General features: G+C 61.1%; 1 protein-coding gene across 1 annotated transcript; it reads right to left on the bottom strand.

The window, feature by feature from the left end:
• Window positions 1-2,388: 2,388 nt before the first annotated feature.
• On the bottom strand, window positions 2,389-25,106 carry LOC311204672 (sodium/glucose cotransporter 2-like; the record flags this gene model as incomplete). Its single annotated transcript, XM_084281065.1, is given in 14 exon segments — window positions 2,389-2,474; window positions 2,477-2,554; window positions 3,269-3,377; window positions 3,483-3,634; window positions 3,637-3,697; window positions 3,889-4,057; window positions 5,963-6,113; window positions 7,164-7,271; window positions 8,286-8,421; window positions 11,200-11,269; window positions 20,309-20,489; window positions 22,095-22,175; window positions 25,002-25,088; window positions 25,091-25,106. Coding segments are annotated over 14 exon segments (1,485 nt in total), but the record flags the coding sequence as incomplete, so codon positions are not given.
• Window positions 25,107-26,754: the final 1,648 nt, after the last annotated feature.

Genomic DNA, 26,754 nt, shown 5'->3' with positions numbered 1-26,754 from the left:
TTTAGGCCTGGTTTAGGCAACTTTAGGCCAGGCCACGCCATTTTAGGCCAGTTTGGGCCATTTTAGGCCAGTTTGGGTCATTCTAGGCCAATTTGAGTCATTTTAGGCCAGTTCAGGCTGCTTTAGGCCGGTTTGGGCCATTTTAGGCCAGTTTGGGCCATTTTAGGCCAGTTCGGGCCATTTTAGGCCAGTTCAGGCAGGTTTAAGCTGGTTTGGGCCATTTTAGGCCAGTTTGGGCCGTTTTAACCCAGTTTAGGCCTGGTTTGGGCAAGTTTAAGCCAGTCCAGGCCATTTTAGGCCAGTTTGGGTCATTCTAGGCCAGTTTGAGTCATTTTAGGCCAGTTCAGGCCATTTTAGGCCAGTTTGGGTCATTTAAACCCAGTTTAGGCCTGGTTTAGACAGGTTTAAGCCAGTCCAGGCCATTTTAGGCCAGTTTGGGTCATTCTAGGCCAGTTTGGGTCATTCTAGGCCAGTTCAGGCCATTTTAGGCCAGTTTGGGCCATTCTAGGACAGTTTGGGTCATTTAAACCCAGTTTAGGCCTGGTTTAGGCAAGTTTAAGCCAGTCCAGGCCATTTTAGGCCAGTTTGGGCCATTTTAACCCAGTTTAGGCCTGGTTTAGGCAACTTTAGGCCACGCCAGGCCATTTTAGGCCAGTTTGGGTCATTCTAGGCCAATTTGAGTCATTTTAGGCCAATTTAAGCCAGTTTAGGCCAGGCCAGGCCATTTTAGGCCAGTTTGGGCCAGTTCAGGCCGTTTTAGGCCAGTTTGGGCTATTCTGGGCTGGTTGGGGCCATTTTTGGCTGGTTTATAGCTGGATTAGGTCATTTTAGGCCAGTTTGAGCTGGTTTAGGCCAGTTTGGGCCATTCTAGGCCATTTTAGGATGGTTTAGGCAAGTCTGGGCCATTCTAGGCCAGTTCATGCTGTTTTAGGCCAATTTAGGCAATTTTAGGCCGTTCCAGGCCATTTTAGGCCAGTTTGCACCATTTTAGTCAGGTTCAGTCTGGTTTAGGCCGGTTTAGGCCATTTTAGGCTGGTTCAGGCCAGTTTGGGCCATTTTAGGCCCGATTTTGGGCCGCTCTGAACCGGTTTTGTCTCATTTTGGGTCATTTCAGACCATTTTGTGTCGCTTGGGGCCTTTTTGGGGCCGTTTTCTCCTCATTTGGGGTGATTTCACCTCAGTTTGGGCCCTTCCCAGGTGCCTTTTGGGTGGGTTTGGGCCTGTTTAGGCCCCTTTGGGCTCAGTTTTGGGCCACTTTAGGCCAAATTTGGCTCCTTCAGAGCTGGTTTTGCCTCTTTTTTTGTCATTTGGGGCCTTTTTAGTCAGGATTTGGGGCATTTTACTGGGGGTTTGGGTCATTTCAGGCCAATTTTGGCTCATTTTGGGCAGGTTTTGCCTCATTTGGGGCCAGTTTCGGGTTATTTTGGGCCATTTTCATCTAAGTTTGACCCGTTTTGGGGCTGTTTTGGGCCGTTTTGGGCCATTTTGGGGTCATTTTTGGGCCATTTCATCTCATTTCAGGCATTTTTTGGGATGTTTTCCACCATTTTGGGGTCATTTTGGGCCATTACGTCTCATTTTGGGCCAGTTTTAGGTCATTTCAGGACCTTTTCATGTCATTTTGGGCCATTTTCATCTCATTTTTGACCATTTTTGGTCATTTCAGGCCATATTTGGGTTTGTTTGGGCCATTCTCATTTTGTTTCAGGTCATTTTCATCTCATTTTTGGCCATTTTTCAAGTCATTTCAGTCAATTTTGGGGTCATTTTGGGCCATTCTCTTTTTGGGCCATTTTTGTATCATTTCAGACCAGTTTTGTCTCATTTGGGGCCATTTTTATGTCATTTTGGGCCATTTTGTGTCATTTTGGGCCATTTTCTGTTCATTCCAGGCCATTTTCATGTCATTTTGGTCCATTTTATGTCATTTTGGGCCATTTTCATGTTGTTTTGGGCCATTTTCAGGTCATTTTGGGTCATTTGGGATCAGTTTTGAGTATTTTTGGGCCAGTTTTGTCTTGTTTTGGGTCATTTTTTCATCATTTTGGGCCATTTTCCTCTTGTTTTGGGCCATTTTTGTGTCATTTCAGGCGATTTTCCTCTCATTTGGGGCAGTTTTGATCCATTTTTGTGTCTTTTCTTCCCCTTTCGGGCCATTTTCATCTCACTTTGGGCCATGTAAATCTCATTTTGGGCCATTTTTGTCTCATTTTGGGCCATTTTAATCTCATTTTGGGCCATTTTCATCTCATTTTGGGCCATTTCACTCCAATTTTTGCCCATTTCAGGCCGTTTAATTCACTTTTCAGCCCCCTCAGGGCTCGTTTTGTGCCATTTTCCCCAGATTTTGGGTCATTTCAGGGTTGGGGAGGGGAATTGGGGGGTTGTTCAGGCAAAGTACCCCCAGAGGAAGACGGCCACGGCCATCAGGATGAGCGCGTTGGCGTCGACCACGCGGTCCCACAGTCCGTCCTTGGGGGTGGGGCCTCGGGGATGGCCCCTCCCCCCTCCTCTGGTGGCCCCGCCCCCTGTGCTCCTGGTTCTGCCTCCACATCTGGAATTGGGGGGAGGGGGGGGAGGAGGAGGGGAGGAAGGTGGGGGGTGGGTGTCAGTCCGTGGGACCCAACCTTGGGTGTCCCATGGGCCCCCTGGGTGCCCCCCCAAGACTCCTCCCCAGAGGGCCCCCCCCCCCCGCCCCAAATCCCTCCATGCTCCCCCACAGCTGCCTGCCCCCCCCTCCCCAAGACCCCTGTGTCCAGCCCAAGACCCCCTCCCCACCCCCAGTTCATCCCCTCTTGATCCCCCCCAGGTCCCTCCTCAGACCCCTGGGTACCCCCTTAAGTGCTGGGGTGCCCCCACCCCCTAACCTCATCCCCTTGGTACTCCCCCCCCCCCCCCCAGCTCTCAGTGCCCCCATCCAAGGTGCCCCCAGCCCCATTTGGTGTCCCCCCACCCCCCTGAGTGCCCCCCAGTTAACCTCCCCCAGGTCCCCCCTCAGATCCCTGGGTACCCCCTTAAGTGCTGGGGTGCCCCCACCCCCTAACCTCATCCCCTGGGTGCCCCCCCCAGCTCTCAGTGCCCCCACCCAAGGTGCCCCCAGACCCATTTGGTGTCCCCCCACCCCCCTGAGTACCCTCCCTTAAGACCTCCACCCACATCACCTGGGTAGACCTGAACTCCCAAACACCAGCTCCCCCTTTAGTTGCCCCCCCCCACTGCCCCAAAACCTTTTGGGGGGGTGGGTGTCCCCCCCAAAAATTACCTTTACCTTCTACCTGGCCCCCCCCAGCCCCATTTTTGGGTTGCCCAAGGTCAAGGAGGTCAAGGTCAACCCGCGGCTCTTGGCTGTTGCGGAGGCTGAAGACCAACCGATGAAGCTGAGGAGATTTTGGGGGGGGGGGGAGGAGGGATGGGGGGGGATAGGTGGGTGTGTGACACCCCTGGGGGTGCCTCCCCCCCCCCAAAAGCCCCCCTCTACTCACGTGCTGGCGTGGGATGGGTGGGTAACAGAGGGAGACGCCGATGACGATGAGGCCGGTGGCGAGGAAGAGGAGGGCGGCGAAGTGCAGGTAGTGAAGGCCACAAACAAAGGGGGGGCAAAGCCCGGGGGTCTCACACGTCCCCGTCCCCAAACGAACTCGGGGATCAAGCGGCCTAAACCCAACCCCAACCCCCCCAGGAGACCCCAAAATGCACCCTAAAAAAGGGGTGTGGGGGGGGGGAGGAAGAGGAGGAAGAAGAAGAAGGGGTGGGGGGTTGGGTCAGCATCATTCTTAAGGGGTCAACGGGGGGGGGTGGTGTTTTGGGGGGATTTCTCTTAATTGGGGAGGAGGATTGATTGAGGGGGTGGGTGGGTTAATTAGGGGAGGGGTCCCCCTAATTACTCACAGGCTCGTTAACTCGGGGGACGAAGACGGCGAGGAAGAAGACGGCGGCAACAGGGGGGGCCAGGTAACTCCCCACTGCTTGGATGTAGTCGAAGAGCTGCCCCCCCCTTGCTGCCTCCACCACCGGCAGCCAAGCCAGGCTCAGCCCCACCATGGCGCCAATCCACAGCCTGGGGACCCCCCCCCCAAAATCCACCCACCCCCCGGGAGGTTCATCTTTAGGGGGTCGGGGTGGGGGGACCCCCAAGTGATGCCCCCCCCCCCCCCCAAATTGATCCCTGGGGTCGGTCATAGGTCTATTGAATGGGTAGACCTGAGCTCCCGAATGCTGGGTGCCCCTCCCAGCCCCCCCAAAAGACTCAGCCCCACCATGGCGCCACTCCACAGCCTGGGGACCCCCCCCCAAAATCCACCCACCCCCCGGGAGGTTCATTTTTAGGGGGTCGGGGTGGGGGGACCCCCAAATGATGCCCCCCCCCACGCCTCTTAGATGGATCCTTGGGGTGGGTCATTGAATGGGTAGACCTGAGCTCCCAAATGCTAGGTGCCCCTCCCACCCCCCCCCAAAAGACTCAGCCCCACCATGGTGCCACTCCACAGCCCGGGGACCCCCCCCCCAAAATCCACACCCCCCCCGGAAGGTTCATCTTTAGGGGGTCGGGGTGGGGGGACCCCCAAGTGATGCCCCCCCCCTCCCCCAAATTGATCCCTGGGGTGGGTCATAGGTCTATTGAATGGGTAGACCTGAGCTCCCAAACACTGGGTGCCCCTCCTAACCCCCCCCAAAATACTCAGCCCTACCATGGCTCCGATCCACAGCCTGGGGACCCCCCCCCCCCCCCAAAATCCACACCCCCCCGGGAGGTTCATCTTTAGGGGGTCAGGGTGGGGGGACCCCCAAGTGATGCCCCCCCCCCCCCCCCCCCCAAATTGATCCCTGGGGTGGGTCATAGGTCTATTGAATGGGTAGACCTGAGCTCCCAAATGCTGGGTACCCCCCCAACAGTCCCCCCGACACCTTGGGTGCCCCTCCCGGCCCCCTGAGTGCTCCCCCAGACCCCTAGATACCCCCCCCCAAACCTCTGGGTGCCCCCCCAGACCACCCTGAAGACCCCCAACCTCTGGGTGTCCCCTGCCCAAGGCCTTGAGCCCCATTGACTGGGGTAGACCTGAGCTCCCAACCCATGGGTGCCCCCACCCTCCACCCCTCCAGCCTCCCAACCACCCCCAAAAGACCCCTCAGATCCCTGGGTGCCCCCCCAAGTCCCCTGGGTGCCCTCTCAAACCCTTGGGTGCCCCCCAGACCCCCCCAACCTTGACACCTGGGTGTCTGTCCCCCCACCCAAGACCTTGAGCCCCATTGACTGGGTAGACCTGAGCTCCCAAATGATGGGTGCCCCCACCCCCACCCATCCAACCACCCCCAAAAGACCCCACAGAACCCTGGGTGCCCCTCTAAGTCCTCTGGGTGCCTTCTCAAACCCTTGGGTGCCCCCCAGACCCTTCCCAGACCCCCCCCAACCTTGACACCTGGGTGCCCATCCCCCCTCAAAGACCTTGAGCTCCATTGACTGGGTAGACCTGAGCTCCCAACCCATGGGTGCCCCCACCCCTCCAGCCCCCCAACCACCCCCAAAAGACCCCTCCAGACCCCTGGGTGCCCCCCCAAGTCCTCTGGGTGCCCTCTCAAACTCTTGGGTGCCCCCCAGACCCCCCCAACCTTGACACCTGGGTGCCCATCCCCCCTCAAAAGGCCTTGAGCTCCATTGACTGGGTAGACCTGAGCTCCCAAACTATGGGTCCCCCCAGCCCTCCAGTCCCCCAACCACCCCCAAAAGACCCCTCCAGACCCCTGGGTGCCCCCCCAAGTCCTCTGGGTGCCCCCCATGTCCCCTGGGTGCCCTCTCAAGCCCTTGGGTGCCCCCCAGGCCCCCCCAACCTTGACACCGAGGTGTCCATCCCCCCACCCAAGACCTTGAGCCCCATTGACTGGGGTAGACCTGAGCTCCCAACTGATGGGTGCCCCCCACCCTACCCCACCCCCCCTCCCCAAAAGACCCCTCTCCCCCCCTCACCTGCCGACGATGAGGAGGTGCCGGGGCCCGGCCTGAGGCCGAAGGCGCCGATAGACGTCGAAGGTGAAGAGGGCCCCGGAGCTGGCGAAGATGGAGGCCAGGGAGGACATGAGCGCGGCCAGGACCACCGCCAGCATCAGCCCCCGCAGGCCTGGGGGGGGTAAGGGGGGTTGGTGAGGGGTGTGGGGGGGCAGCACGGCCCCCCCCACAGCCCCCACGGCCTGATAACAGCCTCTAATAACAAGCTAATAGCCGCTAATAGGCACTAATAGCCGCTAATAACCTGCTAATAACCACTAATAGCCTCTAATAACCCGTTAATAGCCACTAATAACCCGCTAATAGCCACTAATAATGTGCTAATAGCCTCTAATAACGCGCTAATAGCCGAAATAACCCCTAATAACCTGCTAATAGCCCCTAATAACACTTAATAACGTGCTAATAGCCTCTAATAACACCTAATAACGTCCTCACAGGCCCTAATAATGCCCTAATAGCTCCTAATCAGGCGCTAACGGCCCCCAATAATGTGCCCACAGCCCGTACTAACCACTAATAACACCTAATAACGCGCTAATAGCCACTAATAACCTCTAATAACCCCTAATGACCCCTAATAATGCGCTAATAGCCACTAATAACGTGTTAATAGCACCTAATAACCGCTAACAACACCCTAATTCCCCCCAATAACGCGCTTTTATCCCCCAAGAAGGCACTAATGGCCACTCATAACCCGCTAATAACCCCTAATAACTGCTAATAGCCACTAATAACACGGTAATAGCCCCTAATAACCACTAATAACGCACTACTAATCACTAATAACCGCTAATAGTCCTAATAATAACACTAATAGCCACTAATAACACGGTAATAGCCCCTAATAACCACTAATAACGCGCTACTAATCACTAATAACCGCTAATAGTCCTAATAATAACACACTAATAGCCACAAAAAGCCCCTAATAACGTGCTAATAGCCCCTAATAACCACTAATAGTCCCTAATAAGGCGCTAATAGCCACTAATAACGTGTTAATAGCCCCTAATAACCCCTAATAATTGCTAATAGCCAATAATAACATGCTAATAGCCACTAATAATCCCTAATAACCCGCTAATAGCCCCAAATAACATGCAAATAACACCCTCCCTCCCCCCAGTATCCCCAGTATAACCAGTATCACCAGTACCCTCGGGCAGCAGGCGCATCACCAGCCGGGGATAAGCCACGTTGGAGCAGCCCCAGGGGGTCCCGCAGGCTCGGCCGCAGCTCTGGGGGTCTGCGCAGGCCACTTCCTCTGGGGGAGGAGTTACTGGGACTTACTGGGACTTACTGGGACTTACTGGGGTTGGGGGGGGGAGGGGGGATTGTGGCATCAATGGGGGGGGACATATTGGGCCGCCATGTTGGATGGCTGTAGGGAGAGGGTGTGCTGGGCCGCTGTGTTGGGCTGTACTGGGACTTACTGGGCCTTACTGGACTGTACTGGGTTGTACTGGGCCGCACTGGGCTGGACTGGGCTGGACTGGCCTGTACTGGGGCACACAAGGCTGCATGGGGCTGTACTAGGCCTCACTAGGCTGCACTAGGCCTCACTAGGTCATACTGGGTTGCACTGGGCTGTACTGGGCTGTACTGGGGCGCATAAGGCTTCCCTAGGGGGCTGTACTAGGCCTCACTGGGCCGCACCAGGCTGCACTGGGCCATACTGGGCTGTACTGGGCTGTAGTGGGGTGCATAAGGCTGCACAGAGCTGCCCTAGGCCTCAGTAGGCTGCACTAGGCCTTACTAGGCCATACTGGGTTGCACTGGGCTGTACTGGGCCATACTGGACTGTACTAGGCTGCACAAGGCTGCATGGGGCTGTACTAGGCTGCACTAGGCCTCATTAGGCCATACTGGGTTGCACTGGGCTGTACTGGGCCATACTGGTCTGTACTGGGGCACATAAGGCTGCACGGGGCTGTACTAGGCCTCATTAGGCCGCACTAGGCCTCACTAGGTCATACTGGGTTGCACTGAGCTGTACTGGGCCGTACTGGGCCGTACTGGGGCACACAAGGCTGCACAGGGCTGTACTAGGCCATACTGGGATGTACTGGGCCATACTGGGCTGTACTGGGGCACATAAGGCTGCATGGGGCTGTACTAGGCCTCACTAGGCCTCACTAGGCCACACTAGGCCGCACTAGGCCGCACTAGGCCTCACTGGGCCATACCGGGTTGCACAGGGCCGTACTGGTCCCGGACTGGCCTATACTGGTCTGTACTGGTCCCTACTGGTGCGGACTGGGCCGTACTGGGCACTGACCGGGGAAGAGGACGCGGGCGGCCATGCCGGGCAGCACCATGAGGAACATGGGCAGCACCTTGAGGTACCCACAGGCCACGCAGCCGGCGCGGACGTGGCGCAGGGAGCGGCCGGCCAGGCAGCGCTGCACGATCACCTGCGCACCGGGCACACCAGTTACCCCCAGTATCACACCAGTGACACCAGTATCACACCAGTTACACCACTTACACACCAGTTACTGACCAGTGACACCAGTTAGAAACCAGTTACCCACCAGTTACACCAGTTACACACCAGTTACTGACCAGTTACTGACCAGTTACACCAGTTACACACCAGTTACACCACTTACACACCAGTTACACCCAGTATCACACCAGTTACACCAGTTACACACCAGTTACTGACCAGCTACACCAGTTACTGACCAGTTACTGACCAGTTACACCAGTTACACACCAGTTACTGACCAGTTACACCACTTACACACCAGTTACTGACCAGTGACACCAGTTACACACCAGTTACACACCAGTATCATACCAGTGACACCAGTTACACACCAGTATCACACCAGTTACTGACCAGTTACACCACTTACACACCAGTTACTGACCAGTTACACCACTTACACACCAGTTACGCACCAGTTACACCAGTATCACACCAGTTACTGACCAGTGACACCAGTTACTGACCAGTGACACCAGTTACACACCAGTTACTGACCAGTTACCCCAATTACACACCACTTACTGACCAGTTACTGACCAGTTACACCAGTTACACACCAGTATCACACCAGTTACTGACCAGTTACACCACTTACACACCAGTTACTGACCAGTGACACCAGTTACACACCAGTATCATACCAGTGACACCAGTTACACACCAGTTACACACCAGTTGCTGACCAGTTACACACCAGTTACTGACCAGTTACACCAGTTACCCTCCCAGTTACACCAGTTACACACCAGTTACACCACTTACACACCAGTATCATACCAGTTACACCCAGTATCACACCAGTTACCCCAGTTACACACCAGTTACTGACCAGTTACACACCAGTTACACCAGTTACACACCAGTTAACCACCAGTTACCCCAGTTACTGACCAGTTACTGACCAGTTACACCACTTACACACCAGTTACTGACCAGTGACACCAGTTACACACCAGTTACACACCAGTATCATACCAGTGACACCAGTTACACACCAGTTACACCACTTACACACCAGTATCATACCAGTTACACCCAGTATCACACCAGTTACCCCAGTTACACACCAGTTACTGACCAGTTACACCAGTTACCCACCAGTTACTGACCAGTTACACCAGTTACTGACCAGTTACACCACTTACACACCAGTTACACCAGTTACACACCAGTTACTGACCAGTTACTGACCAGTTACACCAGTTACTGACCAGTTACACCAGTTACACACCAGTTACACACCAGTCACACCAGTTACTGACCAGTTACTGACCAGTCACACCAGTTACACACCAGTTACTGACCTGTTACACCAGTTACACACCAGTTACACACCAGTCACACCAGTTACACACCAGTATCACACCAGTTACTGACCAGTTACTGACCAGTTACACCAGTTACACACCAGTTACACCAGTTACACACCAGTTACACAGCAGTATCACACCAGTTACACCAGTTACACACCAGTCACACACCAGTCACACACCAGTCACACCAGTTACTGACCAGTTACACCAGTTACACACCAGTTACACCAGTTACTGACCAGTTACTGACCAGTTACACACCAGTTACCCCAGTTAGGAACCAGTTACCCACCAGTGACACACCAGTTACACACCAGTTACTGACCAGTTACCCCAGTTACACACCAGTTACCCCAGTTACACACCAGTTACACCAGTTACACCCCAGTTACACCACTTGCACACCAGTTACACAACAGTCACACCAGTTACCCTCCCAGTGCCTCCCAGTCTATCCCAGTGCCCTCCCAATCCCCTCCCAGTGCCTCCCAGTCCCTCCCAGTCCATCCCAGTGTCCTCCCAATCCCCTCCCAGTGCCTCCCAGTCCATCCCAGTGCCCTCCCAGTGTCCACCCAGTGCCTCCCAGTGCCTCCCAGTGCCCTCCCAATCCCCTCCCAGTGCCTCCCAATCCTCTCCCAGCCCATCCCAGTCCCTCTAAATCCCTTCCCAGTGCCTCCCAGTCCATCCCAGTCCCATCAAATCCCCTCCCAATCCCTTCCCAGTGCCTCCCAGTCCCACCTGGTCGGTGCACCAGTACCAGGCGGAGATGATTCCCAGTCCCAGCAGGAGCCCCGGCCAGGGCAGGTCCATCCCAGTGCCTCCCAGTGCCTCCCAGTGCCTCCCAGTCCCCTACCAGTCCCTCCCAATCCCCTCCCACTGCCTCCCAGTGCCTCCCAGTCTATCCCAGTACCCTCCCAGTGTCCTCCCAATCCCCTCCCAGTGCCTCCCAGTCCACCCCAGTGGCCTCCCAGTGCCTCCCAGTGCCTCCCAGTGCCCTCCCAGTGCCCTCCCAGTCCCCTCCCAGTGCCCTCCCAGTCCCCTCCCAGTGCCTCCCATTCTCTCCCAGTCCATGCCAGTGTCCTCCCAATCCCCTCCCAGTGCCTCCCAGTGCCTCCCAGTCTATCTCAGTGCCCTCCCAGTGCCTCCCAGTGCCCTCCCAATCCCCTCCCAGCCCCTCCCAGCCCCTCCCAGTCCATCCCAGTGTCCTCCCAGTCTCTCCCAGTGCCCCCCAGTCCATCCCAGTGGCCTCCCAGTGTCCACCCAGTGCCTCCCAGTGCTTCCCAATCCCCTCCCAGTGCCTCCCAGTACCCTCCCAGTCCATCCCAGTCCCCCCAAATCCCCTCCCAATCCTCTCCCAGTGCTCTCCCAGTGCCTCCCAGTCCCACCTGGTCGGTGCACCAGTACCGTGCGGAGATGATTCCCAGTCCCAGCAGGAGCCCCGGCCAGGGCAGGTCCCTCCCAGTGCCTCCCACTGCCTCCCAGTCTATCCCAGTGCCCTCCCAGTGCCTCCCAATCCCCTCCCACTGCCTCCCAGTCCATCCCAGTGCCCTCCCAGTCCCATCCCAGTGCCTCCCATTCTCTCCCAGTCTATGCCAGTGTCCTCCCAATCCCCTCCCAGTGCCTCCCAGTGCCTCCCAGTCCCCTCCCAATCCCCTCCCAGTGCCTCCCAGTCCCTCCCAGTCCATCCCAGTGTCCTCCCAATCCCCTCCCAGTGCCTCCCAGTCCATCCCAGTGGCATCCCAGTGTCCACCCAGTGCCTCCCAGTGCCTCCCAATCCCCTCCCAGTGCCTCCCAGTTCATCCCAGTACCCTCCCAGTGCCTCCCAGTACCCTCCCAGTCCCTCCCAGTCCATCCCAGTCCCCCCAAATCCCCTCCCAATCCTCTCCCAGTGCCTCCCAGTGCCTCCCAGTCCCTCCCAATCCTTTCCCATTCCCTCCCAGTCCCCTCCCAGTGCCTCCCAGTCCCACCTGGTCGGTGCACCAGTACCAGGCGGAGATGATTCCCAGTCCCAGCAGGAGCCCCGGCCAGGGCAGGTCCCTCCCAGTGACTCCCAGTGCCTCCCAGTCCCCTCCCAGTGCCTCCCAATCCCCTCCCACTGCCTCCCAGTGCCTCCCAGTCTATCCCAGTACCCTCCCAGTGGCCTCCCAATCCCCTCCCAGTGCCTCCCAGTCCATCCCAGTGGCCTCCCAATCCCCTGCCAGTGCCTCCCAGTGCCTCCCAGTCTATCCCAGTGCCCTCCCAGTGCCTCCCAGTGCCCTCCCAATCCCCTCCCAGTGCCTCCCAGTCCCTCCCAGTCCATCCCAGTGTCCTCCCAATCCCCTCCCAGTGCCTCCCAGTGCCTCCCAGTGCCTCCGAGTGCCTCCCAGTCCCCTCCCAGTGCCTCCCAGTGCCTCCCAATCCCACCCCAGTGTCTCCCAGTGCATCCCAGTCCCCTCCCAGTGCATCCCAGTCCCCTCCCAGTGCCTCCCAGTGCCCTCCCAATCCCCTCCCAGTGCCTCCCAATCCTCTCCCAGCCCCTCCCAGTCCCTCCCAATCCCCTCCCAGCCCCTCCCAGTCCCCTCCCAGTGCCTCCCAGTCCCACCTGGTCGGTGCACCAGTACCAGGCGGAGATGATTCCCAGTCCCAGCAGGAGCCCCGGCCAGGGCAGGTCCCTCCCAATCCCTTCCCAGTGCCTCCCAGTCCAACCCAGTGTATCCCAGTCCCCTCCCAATCCTCTCCCAGTGCCTCCCAGTGCCTCCCAGTCTATCCCAGTACCCTCCCAGTGTCCTCCCAATCCCATCCCAGTGCCTCCCAGTCCATCCCAGTGCCCTCCCAGTCCCCTCCCAGTGCCTCCCAGTCTATCCCAGTCCATGCCAGTGTCCTCCCAATCCCCTCCCAGTGCCTCCCAGTGCCCTCCCAATCCCATCCCAGTGCCTCCCAGTCCATCCCAGTGCCATCCCAGTCCCCTCCCAGTGCCTCCCAGTCTATCCCAGTCCATGCCAGTGTCCTCCCAATCCCCTCCCAGTGCCTCCCAGTGCCTCCCAGTCTATCTCAGTGCCCTCCCAGTGCCTCCCAGTGCCCTCCCAATCCCCTCCCAGCCCCTCCCAGCCCCTCCCAGTCCATCCCAGTGTCCTCCCAGTCTCTCCCAGTGCCCCCCAGTCCATCCCAGTGGCCTCCCAGTGTCCACCCAGTGCCTCCCAGTGCTTCCCAATCCCCTCCCAGTGCCTCCCAGTACCCTCCCAGTCCATCCCAGTCCCCCCAAATCCCCTCCCAATCCTCTCCCAGTGCTCTCCCAGTGCCTCCCAGTCCCACCTGGTCGGTGCACCAGTACCGTGCGGAGATGATTCCCAGTCCCAGCAGGAGCCCCGGCCAGGGCAGGTCCCTCCCAGTGCCTCCCACTGCCTCCCAGTCTATCCCAGTGCCCTCCCAGTGCCTCCCAATCCCCTCCCACTGCCTCCCAGTCCATCCCAGTGCCCTCCCAGTCCCATCCCAGTGCCTCCCATTCTCTCCCAGTCTATGCCAGTGTCCTCCCAATCCCCTCCCAGTGCCTCCCAGTGCCTCCCAGTGTCCTCCCAATCCCCTCCCAGTGCCTCCCAGTCCATCCCAGTGGCATCCCAGTGTCCACCCAGTGCCTCCCAGTGCCTCCCAATCCCCTCCCAGTGCCTCCCAGTTCATCCCAGTACCCTCCCAGTGCCTCCCAGTACCCTCCCAGTCCCTCCCAGTCCATCCCAGTCCCCCCAAATCCCCTCCCAATCCTCTCCCAGTGCCTCCCAGTGCCTCCCAGTCCCTCCCAATCCTTTCCCATTCCCTCCCAGTCCCCTCCCAGTGCCTCCCAGTCCCACCTGGTCGGTGCACCAGTACCAGGCGGAGATGATTCCCAGTCCCAGCAGGAGCCCCGGCCAGGGCAGGTCCCTCCCAGTGACTCCCAGTGCCTCCCAGTCCCCTCCCAGTGCCTCCCAATCCCCTCCCACTGCCTCCCAGTGCCTCCCAGTCTATCCCAGTACCCTCCCAGTGGCCTCCCAATCCCCTCCCAGTGCCTCCCAGTCCATCCCAGTGGCCTCCCAATCCCCTGCCAGTGCCTCCCAGTGCCTCCCAGTCTATCCCAGTGCCCTCCCAGTGCCTCCCAGTGCCCTCCCAATCCCCTCCCAGTGCCTCCCAGTCCCTCCCAGTCCATCCCAGTGTCCTCCCAATCCCCTCCCAGTGCCTCCCAGTGCCTCCCAGTGCCTCCGAGTGCCTCCCAGTCCCCTCCCAGTGCCTCCCAGTGCCTCCCAATCCCACCCCAGTGTCTCCCAGTGCATCCCAGTCCCCTCCCAGTGCATCCCAGTCCCCTCCCAGTGCCTCCCAGTGCCCTCCCAATCCCCTCCCAGTGCCTCCCAATCCTCTCCCAGCCCCTCCCAGTCCCTCCCAATCCCCTCCCAGCCCCTCCCAGTCCCCTCCCAGTGCCTCCCAGTCCCACCTGGTCGGTGCACCAGTACCAGGCGGAGATGATTCCCAGTCCCAGCAGGAGCCCCGGCCAGGGCAGGTCCCTCCCAATCCCTTCCCAGTGCCTCCCAGTCCAACCCAGTGTATCCCAGTCCCCTCCCAATCCTCTCCCAGTGCCTCCCAGTGCCTCCCAGTCTATCCCAGTACCCTCCCAGTGTCCTCCCAATCCCATCCCAGTGCCTCCCAGTCCATCCCAGTGCCCTCCCAGTCCCCTCCCAGTGCCTCCCAGTCTATCCCAGTCCATGCCAGTGTCCTCCCAATCCCCTCCCAGTGCCTCCCAGTGCCCTCCCAATCCCATCCCAGTGCCTCCCAGTCCATCCCAGTGCCATCCCAGTCCCCTCCCAGTGCCTCCCAGTCTATCCCAGTCCATGCCAGTGTCCTCCCAATCCCCTCCCAGTGCCTCCCAGTGCCCTCCCAATCCCCTCCCAGTGCCTCCCAGTCCCTCCCAGTCCATCCCAGTGTCCTCCCAGTCCCCTCCCAGTGCCTCCCAGTCCATCCCAGTGGTATCCCAGTGTCCACTCAGTGCCTCCCAGTGCCTCCCAATCCCCTCCCAGTGCCTCCCAGTTCATCCCAGTACCCTCCCAGTGCCTCCCAGTACCCTCCCAGTCCCTCCCAGTCCATCCCAGTCCCCCCAAATCCCCTCCCAATCCTCTCCCAGTGCCTCCCAGTGCCTCCCAATCCCCTCTAAACCCCTCCCAGTCCCTCCCAGTCCCATCCCAGTGCCTCCCAGTCCCACCTGGTCGGTGCACCAGTACCAGGCGGAGATGATTCCCAGTCCCAGCAGGAGCCCCGGCCAGGGCAGGTCCCTCCCAGTCCCCTCCCAGTGCCTCCCAGTCCCTCCCAGTCCCCTCCCAGTGCCTCCCAATCCCCTCCCACTGCCTCCCAGTGCCTCCCAGTCTATCCCAGTACCCTCCCAGTGTCCTCCCAATCCCATCCTAGTGCCTCCCAGTCCATCCCAGTGCCCTCCCAGTCCCCTCCCAGTGCCTCCCAGTCTATCCCAGTCCATGCCAGTGTCCTCCCAATCCCCTCCCAGTGCCTCCCAATCCCACCCCAGTGTCTCCCAGTGCATCCCAGTCCCCTCCCAGTGCATCCCAGTCCCCTCCCAGTGCCTCCCAGTGCCCTCCCAATCCCCTCCCAGTGCCTCCCAATCCTCTCCCAGCCCCTCCCAGTCCCTCCCAATCCCCTCCCAGCCCCTCCCAGTCCCCTCCCAGTGCCTCCCAGTCCCACCTGGTCGGTGCACCAGTACCAGGCGGAGATGATTCCCAGTCCCAGCAGGAGCCCCGGCCAGGGCAGGTCCCTCCCAATCCCTTCCCAGTGCCTCCCAGTCCAACCCAGTGTATCCCAGTCCCCTCCCAATCCTCTCCCAGTGCCTCCCAGTGCCTCCCAGTCTATCCCAGTACCCTCCCAGTGTCCTCCCAATCCCATCCCAGTGCCTCCCAGTCCATCCCAGTGCCCTCCCAGTCCCCTCCCAGTGCCTCCCAGTCTATCCCAGTCCATGCCAGTGTCCTCCCAATCCCCTCCCAGTGCCTCCCAGTGCCCTCCCAATCCCATCCCAGTGCCTCCCAGTCCATCCCAGTGCCATCCCAGTCCCCTCCCAGTGCCTCCCAGTCTATCCCAGTCCATGCCAGTGTCCTCCCAATCCCCTCCCAGTGCCTCCCAGTGCCTCCCAGTCTATCTCAGTGCCCTCCCAGTGCCTCCCAGTGCCCTCCCAATCCCCTCCCAGCCCCTCCCAGCCCCTCCCAGTCCATCCCAGTGTCCTCCCAGTCTCTCCCAGTGCCCCCCAGTCCTTCCCAGTGGCCTCCCAGTGTCCACCCAGTGCCTCCCAGTGCTTCCCAATCCCCTCCCAGTGCCTCCCAGTACCCTCCCAGTCCATCCCAGTCCCCCCAAATCCCCTCCCAATCCTCTCCCAGTGCTCTCCCAGTGCCTCCCAGTCCCACCTGGTCGGTGCACCAGTACCGTGCGGAGATGATTCCCAGTCCCAGCAGGAGCCCCGGCCAGGGCAGGTCCCTCCCAGTGCCTCCCACTGCCTCCCAGTCTATCCCAGTGCCCTCCCAGTGCCTCCCAATCCCCTCCCACTGCCTCCCAGTCCATCCCAGTGCCCTCCCAGTCCCCTCCCAGTGCCTCCCATTCTCTCCCAGTCTATGCCAGTGTCCTCCCAATCCCCTCCCAGTGCCTCCCAGTGCCTCCCAGTCCCCTCCCAATCCCCTCCCAGTGCCTCCCAGTCCCTCCCAGTCCATCCCAGTGTCCTCCCAATCCCCTCCCAGTGCCTCCCAGTCCATCCCAGTGGCATCCCAGTGTCCACCCAGTGCCTCCCAGTGCCTCCCAATCCCCTCCCAGTGCCTCCCAGTTCATCCCAGTACCCTCCCAGTGCCTCCCAGTACCCTCCCAGTCCCTCCCAGTCCATCCCAGTCCCCCCAAATCCCCTCCCAATCCTCTCCCAGTGCCTCCCAGTGCCTCCCAGTCCCTCCCAATCCTTTCCCATTCCCTCCCAGTCCCCTCCCAGTGCCTCCCAGTCCCACCTGGTCGGTGCACCAGTACCAGGCGGAGATGATTCCCAGTCCCAGCAGGAGCCCCGGCCAGGGCAGGTCCCTCCCAGTGACTCCCAGTGCCTCCCAGTCCCCTCCCAGTGCCTCCCAATCCCCTCCCACTGCCTCCCAGTGCCTCCCAGTCTATCCCAGTACCCTCCCAGTGGCCTCCCAATCCCCTCCCAGTGCCTCCCAGTCCATCCCAGTGGCCTCCCAATCCCCTGCCAGTGCCTCCCAGTGCCTCCCAGTCTATCCCAGTGCCCTCCCAGTGCCTCCCAGTGCCCTCCCAATCCCCTCCCAGTGCCTCCCAGTCCCTCCCAGTCCATCCCAGTGTCCTCCCAATCCCCTCCCAGTGCCTCCCAGTGCCTCCCAGTGCCTCCGAGTGCCTCCCAGTCCCCTCCCAGTGCCTCCCAGTGCCTCCCAATCCCACCCCAGTGTCTCCCAGTGCATCCCAGTCCCCTCCCAGTGCATCCCAGTCCCCTCCCAGTGCCTCCCAGTGCCCTCCCAATCCCCTCCCAGTGCCTCCCAATCCTCTCCCAGCCCCTCCCAGTCCCTCCCAATCCCCTCCCAGCCCCTCCCAGTCCCCTCCCAGTGCCTCCCAGTCCCACCTGGTCGGTGCACCAGTACCAGGCGGAGATGATTCCCAGTCCCAGCAGGAGCCCCGGCCAGGGCAGGTCCCTCCCAATCCCTTCCCAGTGCCTCCCAGTCCAACCCAGTGTATCCCAGTCCCCTCCCAATCCTCTCCCAGTGCCTCCCAGTGCCTCCCAGTCTATCCCAGTACCCTCCCAGTGTCCTCCCAATCCCATCCCAGTGCCTCCCAGTCCATCCCAGTGCCCTCCCAGTCCCCTCCCAGTGCCTCCCAGTCTATCCCAGTCCATGCCAGTGTCCTCCCAATCCCCTCCCAGTGCCTCCCAGTGCCCTCCCAATCCCATCCCAGTGCCTCCCAGTCCATCCCAGTGCCATCCCAGTCCCCTCCCAGTGCCTCCCAGTCTATCCCAGTCCATGCCAGTGTCCTCCCAATCCCCTCCCAGTGCCTCCCAGTGCCCTCCCAATCCCCTCCCAGTGCCTCCCAGTCCCTCCCAGTCCATCCCAGTGTCCTCCCAGTCCCCTCCCAGTGCCTCCCAGTCCATCCCAGTGGTATCCCAGTGTCCACTCAGTGCCTCCCAGTGCCTCCCAATCCCCTCCCAGTGCCTCCCAGTTCATCCCAGTACCCTCCCAGTGCCTCCCAGTACCCTCCCAGTCCCTCCCAGTCCATCCCAGTCCCCCCAAATCCCCTCCCAATCCTCTCCCAGTGCCTCCCAGTGCCTCCCAATCCCCTCTAAACCCCTCCCAGTCCCTCCCAGTCCCATCCCAGTGCCTCCCAGTCCCACCTGGTCGGTGCACCAGTACCAGGCGGAGATGATTCCCAGTCCCAGCAGGAGCCCCGGCCAGGGCAGGTCCCTCCCAGTCCCCTCCCAGTGCCTCCCAGTCCCTCCCAGTCCCCTCCCAGTGCCTCCCAATCCCCTCCCACTGCCTCCCAGTGCCTCCCAGTCTATCCCAGTACCCTCCCAGTGTCCTCCCAATCCCATCCTAGTGCCTCCCAGTCCATCCCAGTGCCCTCCCAGTCCCCTCCCAGTGCCTCCCAGTCTATCCCAGTCCATGCCAGTGTCCTCCCAATCCCCTCCCAGTGCCTCCCAGTGCCCTCCCAATCCCCTCCCAGTGCCTCCCAGTCCCTCCCAGTCCATCCCAGTGTCCTCCCAATCCCCTCCCAGTGCCTCCCAGTCCATCCCAGTGGCATCCCAGTGTCCACCCAGTGCCTCCCAGTGCCTCCCAATCCCCTCCCAGTGCCTCCCAGTTCATCCCAGTACCCTCCCAGTGCCTCCCAGTACCCTCCCAGTCCCTCCCAGTCCATCCCAGTCCCCCCAAATCCCCTCCCAATCCTCTCCCAGTGCCTCCCAGTGCCTCCCAGTCCCTCCCAATCCCCTCCCATTCCCTCCCAGTCCCCTCCCAGTGCCTCCCAGTCCCACCTGGTCGGTGCACCAGTACCATGCGGAGATGATTCCCAGTCCCAGCAGGAGCCCCGGCCAGGGCAGGTCCCTCCCAGTCCCCTCCCAGTGCCTCCCAGTCCTTCCCAGTCCCCTCCCAGTGCCTCCCAATCCCATCCCAGTGCCTCCCAGTCCATCCCAGTGCCCTCCCAGTCCCCTCCCAGTGCCTCCCATTCTCTCCCAGTCCATCCCAGTGCCCTCCCAATCCCCTCCCAGTGCCTCCCAGTCCATCCCAGTGGCCTCCCAGTGCCTCCCAGTGCCCTCCCAGTGCCCTCCCAGTCCCCTCCCAGTGCCTCCCATTCTCTCCCAGTCCATGCCAGTGCCTCCCAATCCCCTCCCAGTGCCTCCCAGTGCCTCCCAGTCCCTCCCAATCCTCTCCCAGTCCCCTCCCAGTGCCTCCCAGTCCCACCTGGTCGGTGCACCAGTACCAGGCGGAGATGATTCCCAGTCCCAGCAGGAGCCCCGGCCAGGGCAGGTCCCTACCAGTCCCCTCCCAGTGCCTCCCAGTCCCTCCCAGTCCCCTCCCAGTGCCTCCCAATCGCCTCCCAATCCCCTCCCAGTGCCTCCCAGTGCCTCCCAGTGCCCTCCCAATACCCTCCCAGTGCCTCCCAGTCCCTCCCAGTCCATCCCAGTGTCCTCCCAATCCCCTCCCAGTGCCTCCCAGTCCATCCCAGTGGCATCCCAGTGTCCACCCAGTGCCTCCCAGTGCCTCCCAATCCCCTCCCAGTGCCTCCCAGTTCATCCCAGTACCCTCCCAGCGCCTCCCAGTACCCTCCCAGTCCCTCACAGTCCATCCCAGTCCCCCCAAATCCCCTCCCAATCCTCTCCCAGTGCCTCCCAGTGCCTCCCAATCCCTTCTAAACCCCTCCCAGTCCCTCCCAGTCCCCTCCCAGTCCCTCCCAATCCCCTCCCACTGCCTCCCAGTGCCTCCCAGTCTATCCCAGTACCCTCCCAGTGTCCTCCCAATCCCATCCCAGTGCCTCCCAGTCCATCCCAGTGCCCTCCCAGTCCCCTCCCAGTGCCTCCCAGTGCCTCCCAGTGCCCTCCCAGTGCCCTCCCAGTCCCCTCCCAGTGCCTCCCATTCTCTCCCAGTCTATGCCAGTGTCCTCCCAATCCCCTCCCAGTGCCTCCCAGTGCCTCCCAGTGCCCTCCCAATCCCCTCCCAGTGCCTCCCAGTCCCTCCCAGTCCATCCCAGTGTCCTCCCAATCCCCTCCCAGTGCCTCCCAGTCCATCCCAGTGCCCTCCCAGTGTCCACTCAGTGCCTCCCAGTGCCTCCCAATCCCCTCCCAGTGCCTCCCAGTTCATCCCAGTACCCTCCCAGTGCCTCCCAGTACCCTCCCAGTCCCTCCCAGTCCATCCCAGTCCCCCCAAATCCCCTCCCAATCCTCTCCCAGTGCCCTCCCAGTACCCTCCCAATCCCCTCCCATTCCCTCCCAGTCCCCTCCCAGTGCCTCCCAGTCCCACCTGGTCGGTGCACCAGTACCAGGCGGAGATGATTCCCAGTCCCAGCAGGAGCCCCGGCCAGGGCAGGTCCCCCGTCCGCGGGTGCCGCAGGAGGTGGAAGGCGTCGGGCCGGGGGCGCCCGCAGGGACCCGTCACGTTGGGCGCCAGCGCCAGCGGGTAGAGCTCCCGGAGACCCCCGTAGCCCCCCACCGCTCCCAGTGCTGACCAGTATGGACCAGTAAGGACCAGTATGGGCCAGTATGGGCCAGTATGGGGGGGTCAGGGGACAACTGGCTTCCCCAGCACCTCCCAGGACCCTCCCAGTGCCTCTAAATCCTCTCCCAGTGCCTCCCAATCCCCTCCCACTGCACCCAGTGCTGACCAGTATGGACCAGTAAGGACCAGTAAGGACCAGTATGGGCCAGTATGGGGGGTTCAGGGGACAACTGGCTTCCCCAGCACCTCCCAGGACCCTCCCAGTGCCTCCAAATCCCCTCCCAGTGCCTCCCAGTACCCTCCCACCGCTCCCAGTGCTGACCAGTATGGACCAGTATGGACCAGTAAGGACCAGTATGGACCAGTATGGGCCACTATGGGGTGGTCAGGGGACAACTGGCTTCCCCAGCACCTCCCAGTACCCTCCCAGTGCCTCCAAATCCCCTCCCAGTGCCTGCTAATCCCCTCCCACCGCTCCCAGTGCTGACCAGTATGGACCAGTATGGACCAGTAAGCACCAGTAAGGACCAGTATGGGCCAATATGGGCCAGTATGGGGTGGTCAGAGGACATCTGGCTTCCCCAGCACCTCCCAGTACCCTCCCAGTGTCTCCCAGAGCCCCTCCCAGTGTCTCCCACAGCCCCCCCACTGTGCCCAGTACTGACCAGTATGGACCAGTAAGGACCAGTAAGGACCAGTATGGGCCAGTATGGGCCAGTATGGGGTAGTCAGGGGACAACTGGCTTCCCCAGCACCTCCCAGTACCCTCCCAGTGCCTCTAAATCCCCTCCCAGTGTCTCCCAATGCCCTCCCACTGCAGCCAGTACTGACCAGTATGGACCATTAAGGACCAGTATGGGCCAGTATGGGGGTGGTCAGGGGACAACTGGCTTCCCCAGCACCTCCCAGTACCCTCCTAGTGTCTCCCAGAGCCCCTCCCAGTGTGTCCCACAGCCCCCCACTGTGCCCAGTGCTTAACAGTATGGACCAGTAAGGACCAGTATGGGCCAGTATGGGGGTGGTCAGGGGACAACTGGCTTCCCCAGCACCTCCCAGGTCCCTCCCAGTAGCTCCCAGTAGCTCCCAGTGGCTCTCAAGCCCTTACCAGTGTCTCCCAGAGACCCCTGTAGCCCCCCACCACGCCCAGTGCTGACCAGTATGGACCAGTAAGGACCAGTATGGGCCAGTATGGGGTAGTTAGGGGACAACTGGCTTCACCACCACTTCCCAGTACTCTCCCAGTGCCTCCCAGTACCCCCCAATCCCCTCCCAGTCCCCTCCCAGTCCGTCCCAGTCCCTCCCAGTCCATCCCAATCCCCTCCCAGTCCCTCCCAATCCCCTCCCAGTGCCTCCCAGAGCCTCCCAATCCCCCCTATTCCCCTCCCAGTCCCTCCCAGTGCCTCCCAGTGCCTCCCAATCCCCTCCCAGTGCTTCTCAGTCCATCCCAGTGTCCTCCCAATCCCCTCCCAGTCCCTCCCAATCCCCTCCCAATCCCCTCCCAGTCCCTCCCAGTCCCTCCTAATCCCCCCCCAGTCCCTCCCAGTCCCCTCCCAGTCCCTCCCAATCCCCTCCCAGCCCCTCCCAGTGCCTCCCAGTGCTCCCAGTCCCACCATAGACCGCCAGCACCGAGGCCCCGCCGATGATGATGGAGGTCTGCACCACGTCCGCGTACATCAGCGCCGCCAGCCCCCCTGCGGGACGCGGCCAGTTAGGGACCAGTTACCCCAGTTAGGGACCAGTCAGGGACCAGTCACCCCAGTTAGGGACCAGTTATCGACCAGTCACCCCAGTTAGGGACCAGTCACCCCAGTTAGGGACCAGTTAGGGACCAGTCACCCCCAGTTAGGGACCAGTTACCCCAGTTAGGGACCAGTTAGGGACCAGTCACCCCCAGTTAGGGACTAGTCAGGGACCAGATACCCCAGTTAGGGACCAGTTAGGGACCAGTCACCCCCAGTTAGGGACCAGTTACCCCAGTTAGGGACCAGTCAGCCCAGTTAGGGACCAGTCAGGGACCAGTCACCCCAGTTAGGGACCAGTCAGCCCAGTTAGGGACCAGTCACCCCAGTTAGGGACCAGTCAGGGACCAGTCACCCCAGTAGGGACCAGTCAGCCCAGTTAGGGACCAGATACCCCAGTTAGGGACCAGTCACCCCAGTTAGGGACCAGTTAGGGACCAGTTAGGACAGGACCAGGTAACCCACGTTAGGGACTGTTAGGGACCATTCACCCCAGTTAGGGACCAGTCGCCCCCAGTTAGGTACCAGTTACCCCCAGTTAGGGAACAGTTGCCCCAGTTAGGGACCAGATACCCCTGTTAGGGACCAGTTACCACAGTTAAGAACCAGTTAGGGACCAGTTACCCCAGTTAGGGACCAGTTAGGGACCAGATACCCCTGTTAGGGACCAGTTACCACCAGTTAAGGACCAGTTGCCACCAGGTAAGAACCAGTTAGGGACCAGTTACCCCAGTTAAGGACCAGTTGCCACCAGGTAAGAACCAGTTAGGGACCAGTTATCCCCAGTTAGGGACCAGTTAGGGACCAGTCAACCCCAGTTAGGGACCAGTTAGGGACCAGATACCCCAGTTAGGGACCAGTTAGGGACCAGTCACCCCAGTTAGGGACCAGTTAGGACCAGTCACCCCCAGTTAGGGACCAGATACCCCAGTTAGGGACCAGTTAGGGACCAGTCACCCCAGTTAGGGACCAGTTAGGGACCAGATACCCCAGTTAGGGACCAGTTAGGGACCAGTCACCCCCAGTTATGGACCAGTTAGGGACCAGATACCCCAGTTAGGGACCAGTCAGGGACCAGTCACCCCAGTTAGGGAACAGTTACCCCAGTTAGGGACCAGTTAGGGACCAGCCACCCCCAGTTAAGGAGCAGTTATGGACCAGTCACCCAGTTAGGGGCCAGTTAGGGACCAGATACCCCCATTACACCCAGTGAGGGACCAGTTACCACCAGTTAAGAACCAGTTTGGGACCAGTTACCCCAGTTAAGGACCAGTTGCCACCAGGTAAGAAACAGTTAGGGACCAGTTATCCCCAGTTAGGGACCAGTTAGGACCAGATACCCCAGTTAGGGACCAGTTAGGACCAGTCATCCCAGTTAGGAACCAGTCATCCAGTTATGGACCAGTTACCCCAGCTAGGGACCAGTTATGACCAGTTACCCCAGTTAGGGAACAGTTAGGGACCAGTTAGGGACCAGTTACCCCAGTTAGGGACCAGTCACCCCAGTTAGGGACCAGATACCCCTGTTAGGGACCAGTTACCACCAGTTAAGAACCAGTTAGGGACCAGTCACCCCCAGTTAGGACCAGTTATCGACCAGTCAACCCCAGTTAGGGACCAGTTACCCCAGTTAGGGACCAGTCACCCCAGTTAGGGACCAGTTACCCCATTACACCCCAGTTAGGTACCAGTCATCCCCAGTTAGGGACAGTTAAGAACCAGTCAACCCCAGTTAGGGACCAGTTACCCCCAGTTACCCACCACACCACTGGGCCCCTCCCAGTCCCCTCCCAGTCCCTCCCAGTCCCCTTCCAATCCCCTTCCAAATCCCCTCCCAGTGCCTCCCAGTCCCCTCCCAGTCCCTCCCAGCCCCTCCCAGTCCCCTCCAGCCCCTCCCAGTCCCTCCCAGTCCCCTCCCAATCCCCTCCCAGCCCCTCCAGTCCCCTCCAGCCCCTCCCAGTCCCTCCCAGTCCCCTCCCAATCCTCTCCCAGTGCCTCCCAGTCCCCTCCCAATCCTCTCCCAGTCTCTCCCAATCCCCTCCCAGCCCCTCCCAGTGCCTCCCAGTCCCTCCCAATCCCCTCCCAGCTCCTCCCAGTGCCTCCGAATCCCCTCCCAGTCCCTCCCAGTCCCCTCCCAGTGCCTCCCAGTCTCCTTCCAGCCCCTCCCAGTCTCCTCCCAGCCCCTCCCAATCCCCTCCCAGCCCCTCCCAGCACCTCCCAGTGCCTCCCAGTCCCCTCCCAGTGCCCACCAGTGCCTCCCAGTCCCTCCCAATCCTTTCCCAATACCTCCCAATCCCCTCCCAGCCCTCCCAATCCCCTCCCAGTGCCTCCCAGTGCCCTCCCAGCCCCTCACCAATCCCCTCCCAGCCCCTCCCAGCGCCTCCAGTCCCTTCTAGTTCCCCTCCCAGTGCCCACCAGTGCCTCCCAGTCCCTCCCAGTCCTTTCCCAATACCTTCCTATCCCCCCCAGTTTCCCTCCCAATCCCTCCCAATCCCCTCCCAATCCCCTCCCAGCCCCTCCCAGTGCCCTCCCAGCCCCTCCCAGTGCCTCCCAGCCCCTTCCAGCGCCTCCCAGTCCCCTCCCAGTGCCTCCCAGTCCCCTCCCAGTACCTCCCAATGCCTCCCAATCCTCTCCCAATCCCCTCCCACCCCTCCCCAGTGCCCTCCCAGTCCCTCCCAGTCCCTCCCAATCCCCCTCCCAATCCCCTCCCAGCCCCTCCCAGCCCCTCCCAGTCCTCCCAGTGCCCTCCCAGCCCCTCCCAGTGCCTCCCAGTCCCACCAGTCACGGTGTACAGGGCGGTGACCCCCAGTAACGCCCCCACCGAGCCCAGCTGGTCCCAGCCCAGCGCCTCGCGGATGAAAATGGCCCGGAGAACATGTCGACCTGGGTGGGGGGAGGGGTCAGGGGGATGGGGGGACCCCCCCCTAATGATCCCCCCCCCCCCAAACCCCCTCAGACCCCCCAAACCCCCTCCAGACCCCCCAAACCCCACAACCCCCACAAGCCCCCCCAGACCCCACAAGCCCCCTCAAACCCCCTCAAACCCCCCCAAACCCACCCCAAAACCCCTTCCAGACCCCCCAAAACCCCCCAGACCCCCCAAGCCCCCTCAAACCCCCTCCAGACCCCCCAAAACCCCCTCCAGACCCCCCCAGACCCCCTCAAACCCCCCCAAGACCCCCCAGACCTCCCCAAGCCCCCTCAAAACCCCCTCCAGACCCCACAAAACCCCCTCCAGACCCCCCCAGACCCCCCCAGACCCCCTCAAACCCCCCAAGACCCCCCAGACCTCCCCAAGCCCCCTCAAAACCCCCTCCAGACCCCCCAAAACCCCCTCAGAGCCCCCCAAGCCCCTCAAACCCTCCCAAACCCCCTCAAACCCCCTCCAGACCCCCCCCAAACCCCCTCAACCCCCCCCAAACCCCCTCCAGACCCCCCAAAACCCCCCAGACCCCCAAAACCCCCTCACGCCCCCCCAACCCCCCCAAATCCACCTCTTCAGACACCCCCCGACCCCAAATCCCCCCCAAACCCCCTCCAGACCCCCTCAAAACCCCCACCATAACCCCTCAAACTTCCCCAAACCCACCCCCCAAACTCCCCCCAACCCCCCCCAAAACCACCTCTTCAGACACCCCCAAACCCCCCAGACCCCCCCCCAGACCCCCCAAACCCACCCCAACCCCCCCAACCCCCCTCCAGACCCCCCAAGCCCCCTCAACCCCCCCCTCAAACCCCCCCAAACCCCACCCAAAACCCCCCCAAACTCCCCCCAAACTCCCCCCAAACCTCCCCAAACCCCCTCACCCCCCCCAAACCCCCTCCAGACCCCCCAAACCCCCTCAACCCCCCCCAAACCCCCTCCAGACCCCCCAAAACCCCCCCAGACCCCCCAAAACCCCCTCACAGCCCCCCCAACCCCCCCCAATCCACCTCTTCAGACACCCCCCGACCCCAATTCCCCCCAAACCCCCTCCAGACCCCCTCAAACCCCCCCCAAACCCCCCAAACCCCCTCACACCCCCTCCAAAAACCCCCCAAACCCCCTCAAACCCCCAACCCCCCCAAACCCCCCCCCCAGACCCCCCCAAAACCCCCTCAAACCCCCCAGATCCCCCCAAGCCCCCTCAACCCCCTCCAGACCCATTCAAACCCCCCCAAAACCCCCCCAAATCCACCTCTTCAGACACCCCCCGACCCCAAAACCCCCCAGACCCCCCCAAATCCACTTCCTCTGACCACCCCGACCCCAACCCCCCCCAAACCCACTTCAGAGCCCCCCAACCCCCTCCACCCCCCCAAACCTGCCCCAAAACCCTCCCAAACTCCCCCCAGACCCCCCCAAACCCCCTCAAACTCCCCCAAACCCACCCCAAACCCCCCACCCCCCCCAAAACCACTTCTTCAGACACCCCCCCGACCCCAAAACCCCCCCAAAACCTCCCCAGACGCCCCCCAACCCCCCCCAGACCCCCACAAGCCCCTCAAACCCCCTCAAAACCCCCCAAACCCCAAACCCACCCCAAAACCC

Source organism: Gallinula chloropus (genome assembly GCF_964237585.1).
Source record: "Gallinula chloropus genome assembly, contig: HAP1_SCAFFOLD_364, whole genome shotgun sequence".
Lineage (NCBI taxonomy): Eukaryota > Metazoa > Chordata > Aves > Gruiformes > Rallidae > Gallinula > Gallinula chloropus.
Note: the sequence above shows the minus strand (reverse complement) of the source record. Positions and strands in the feature narration are given on the sequence as shown.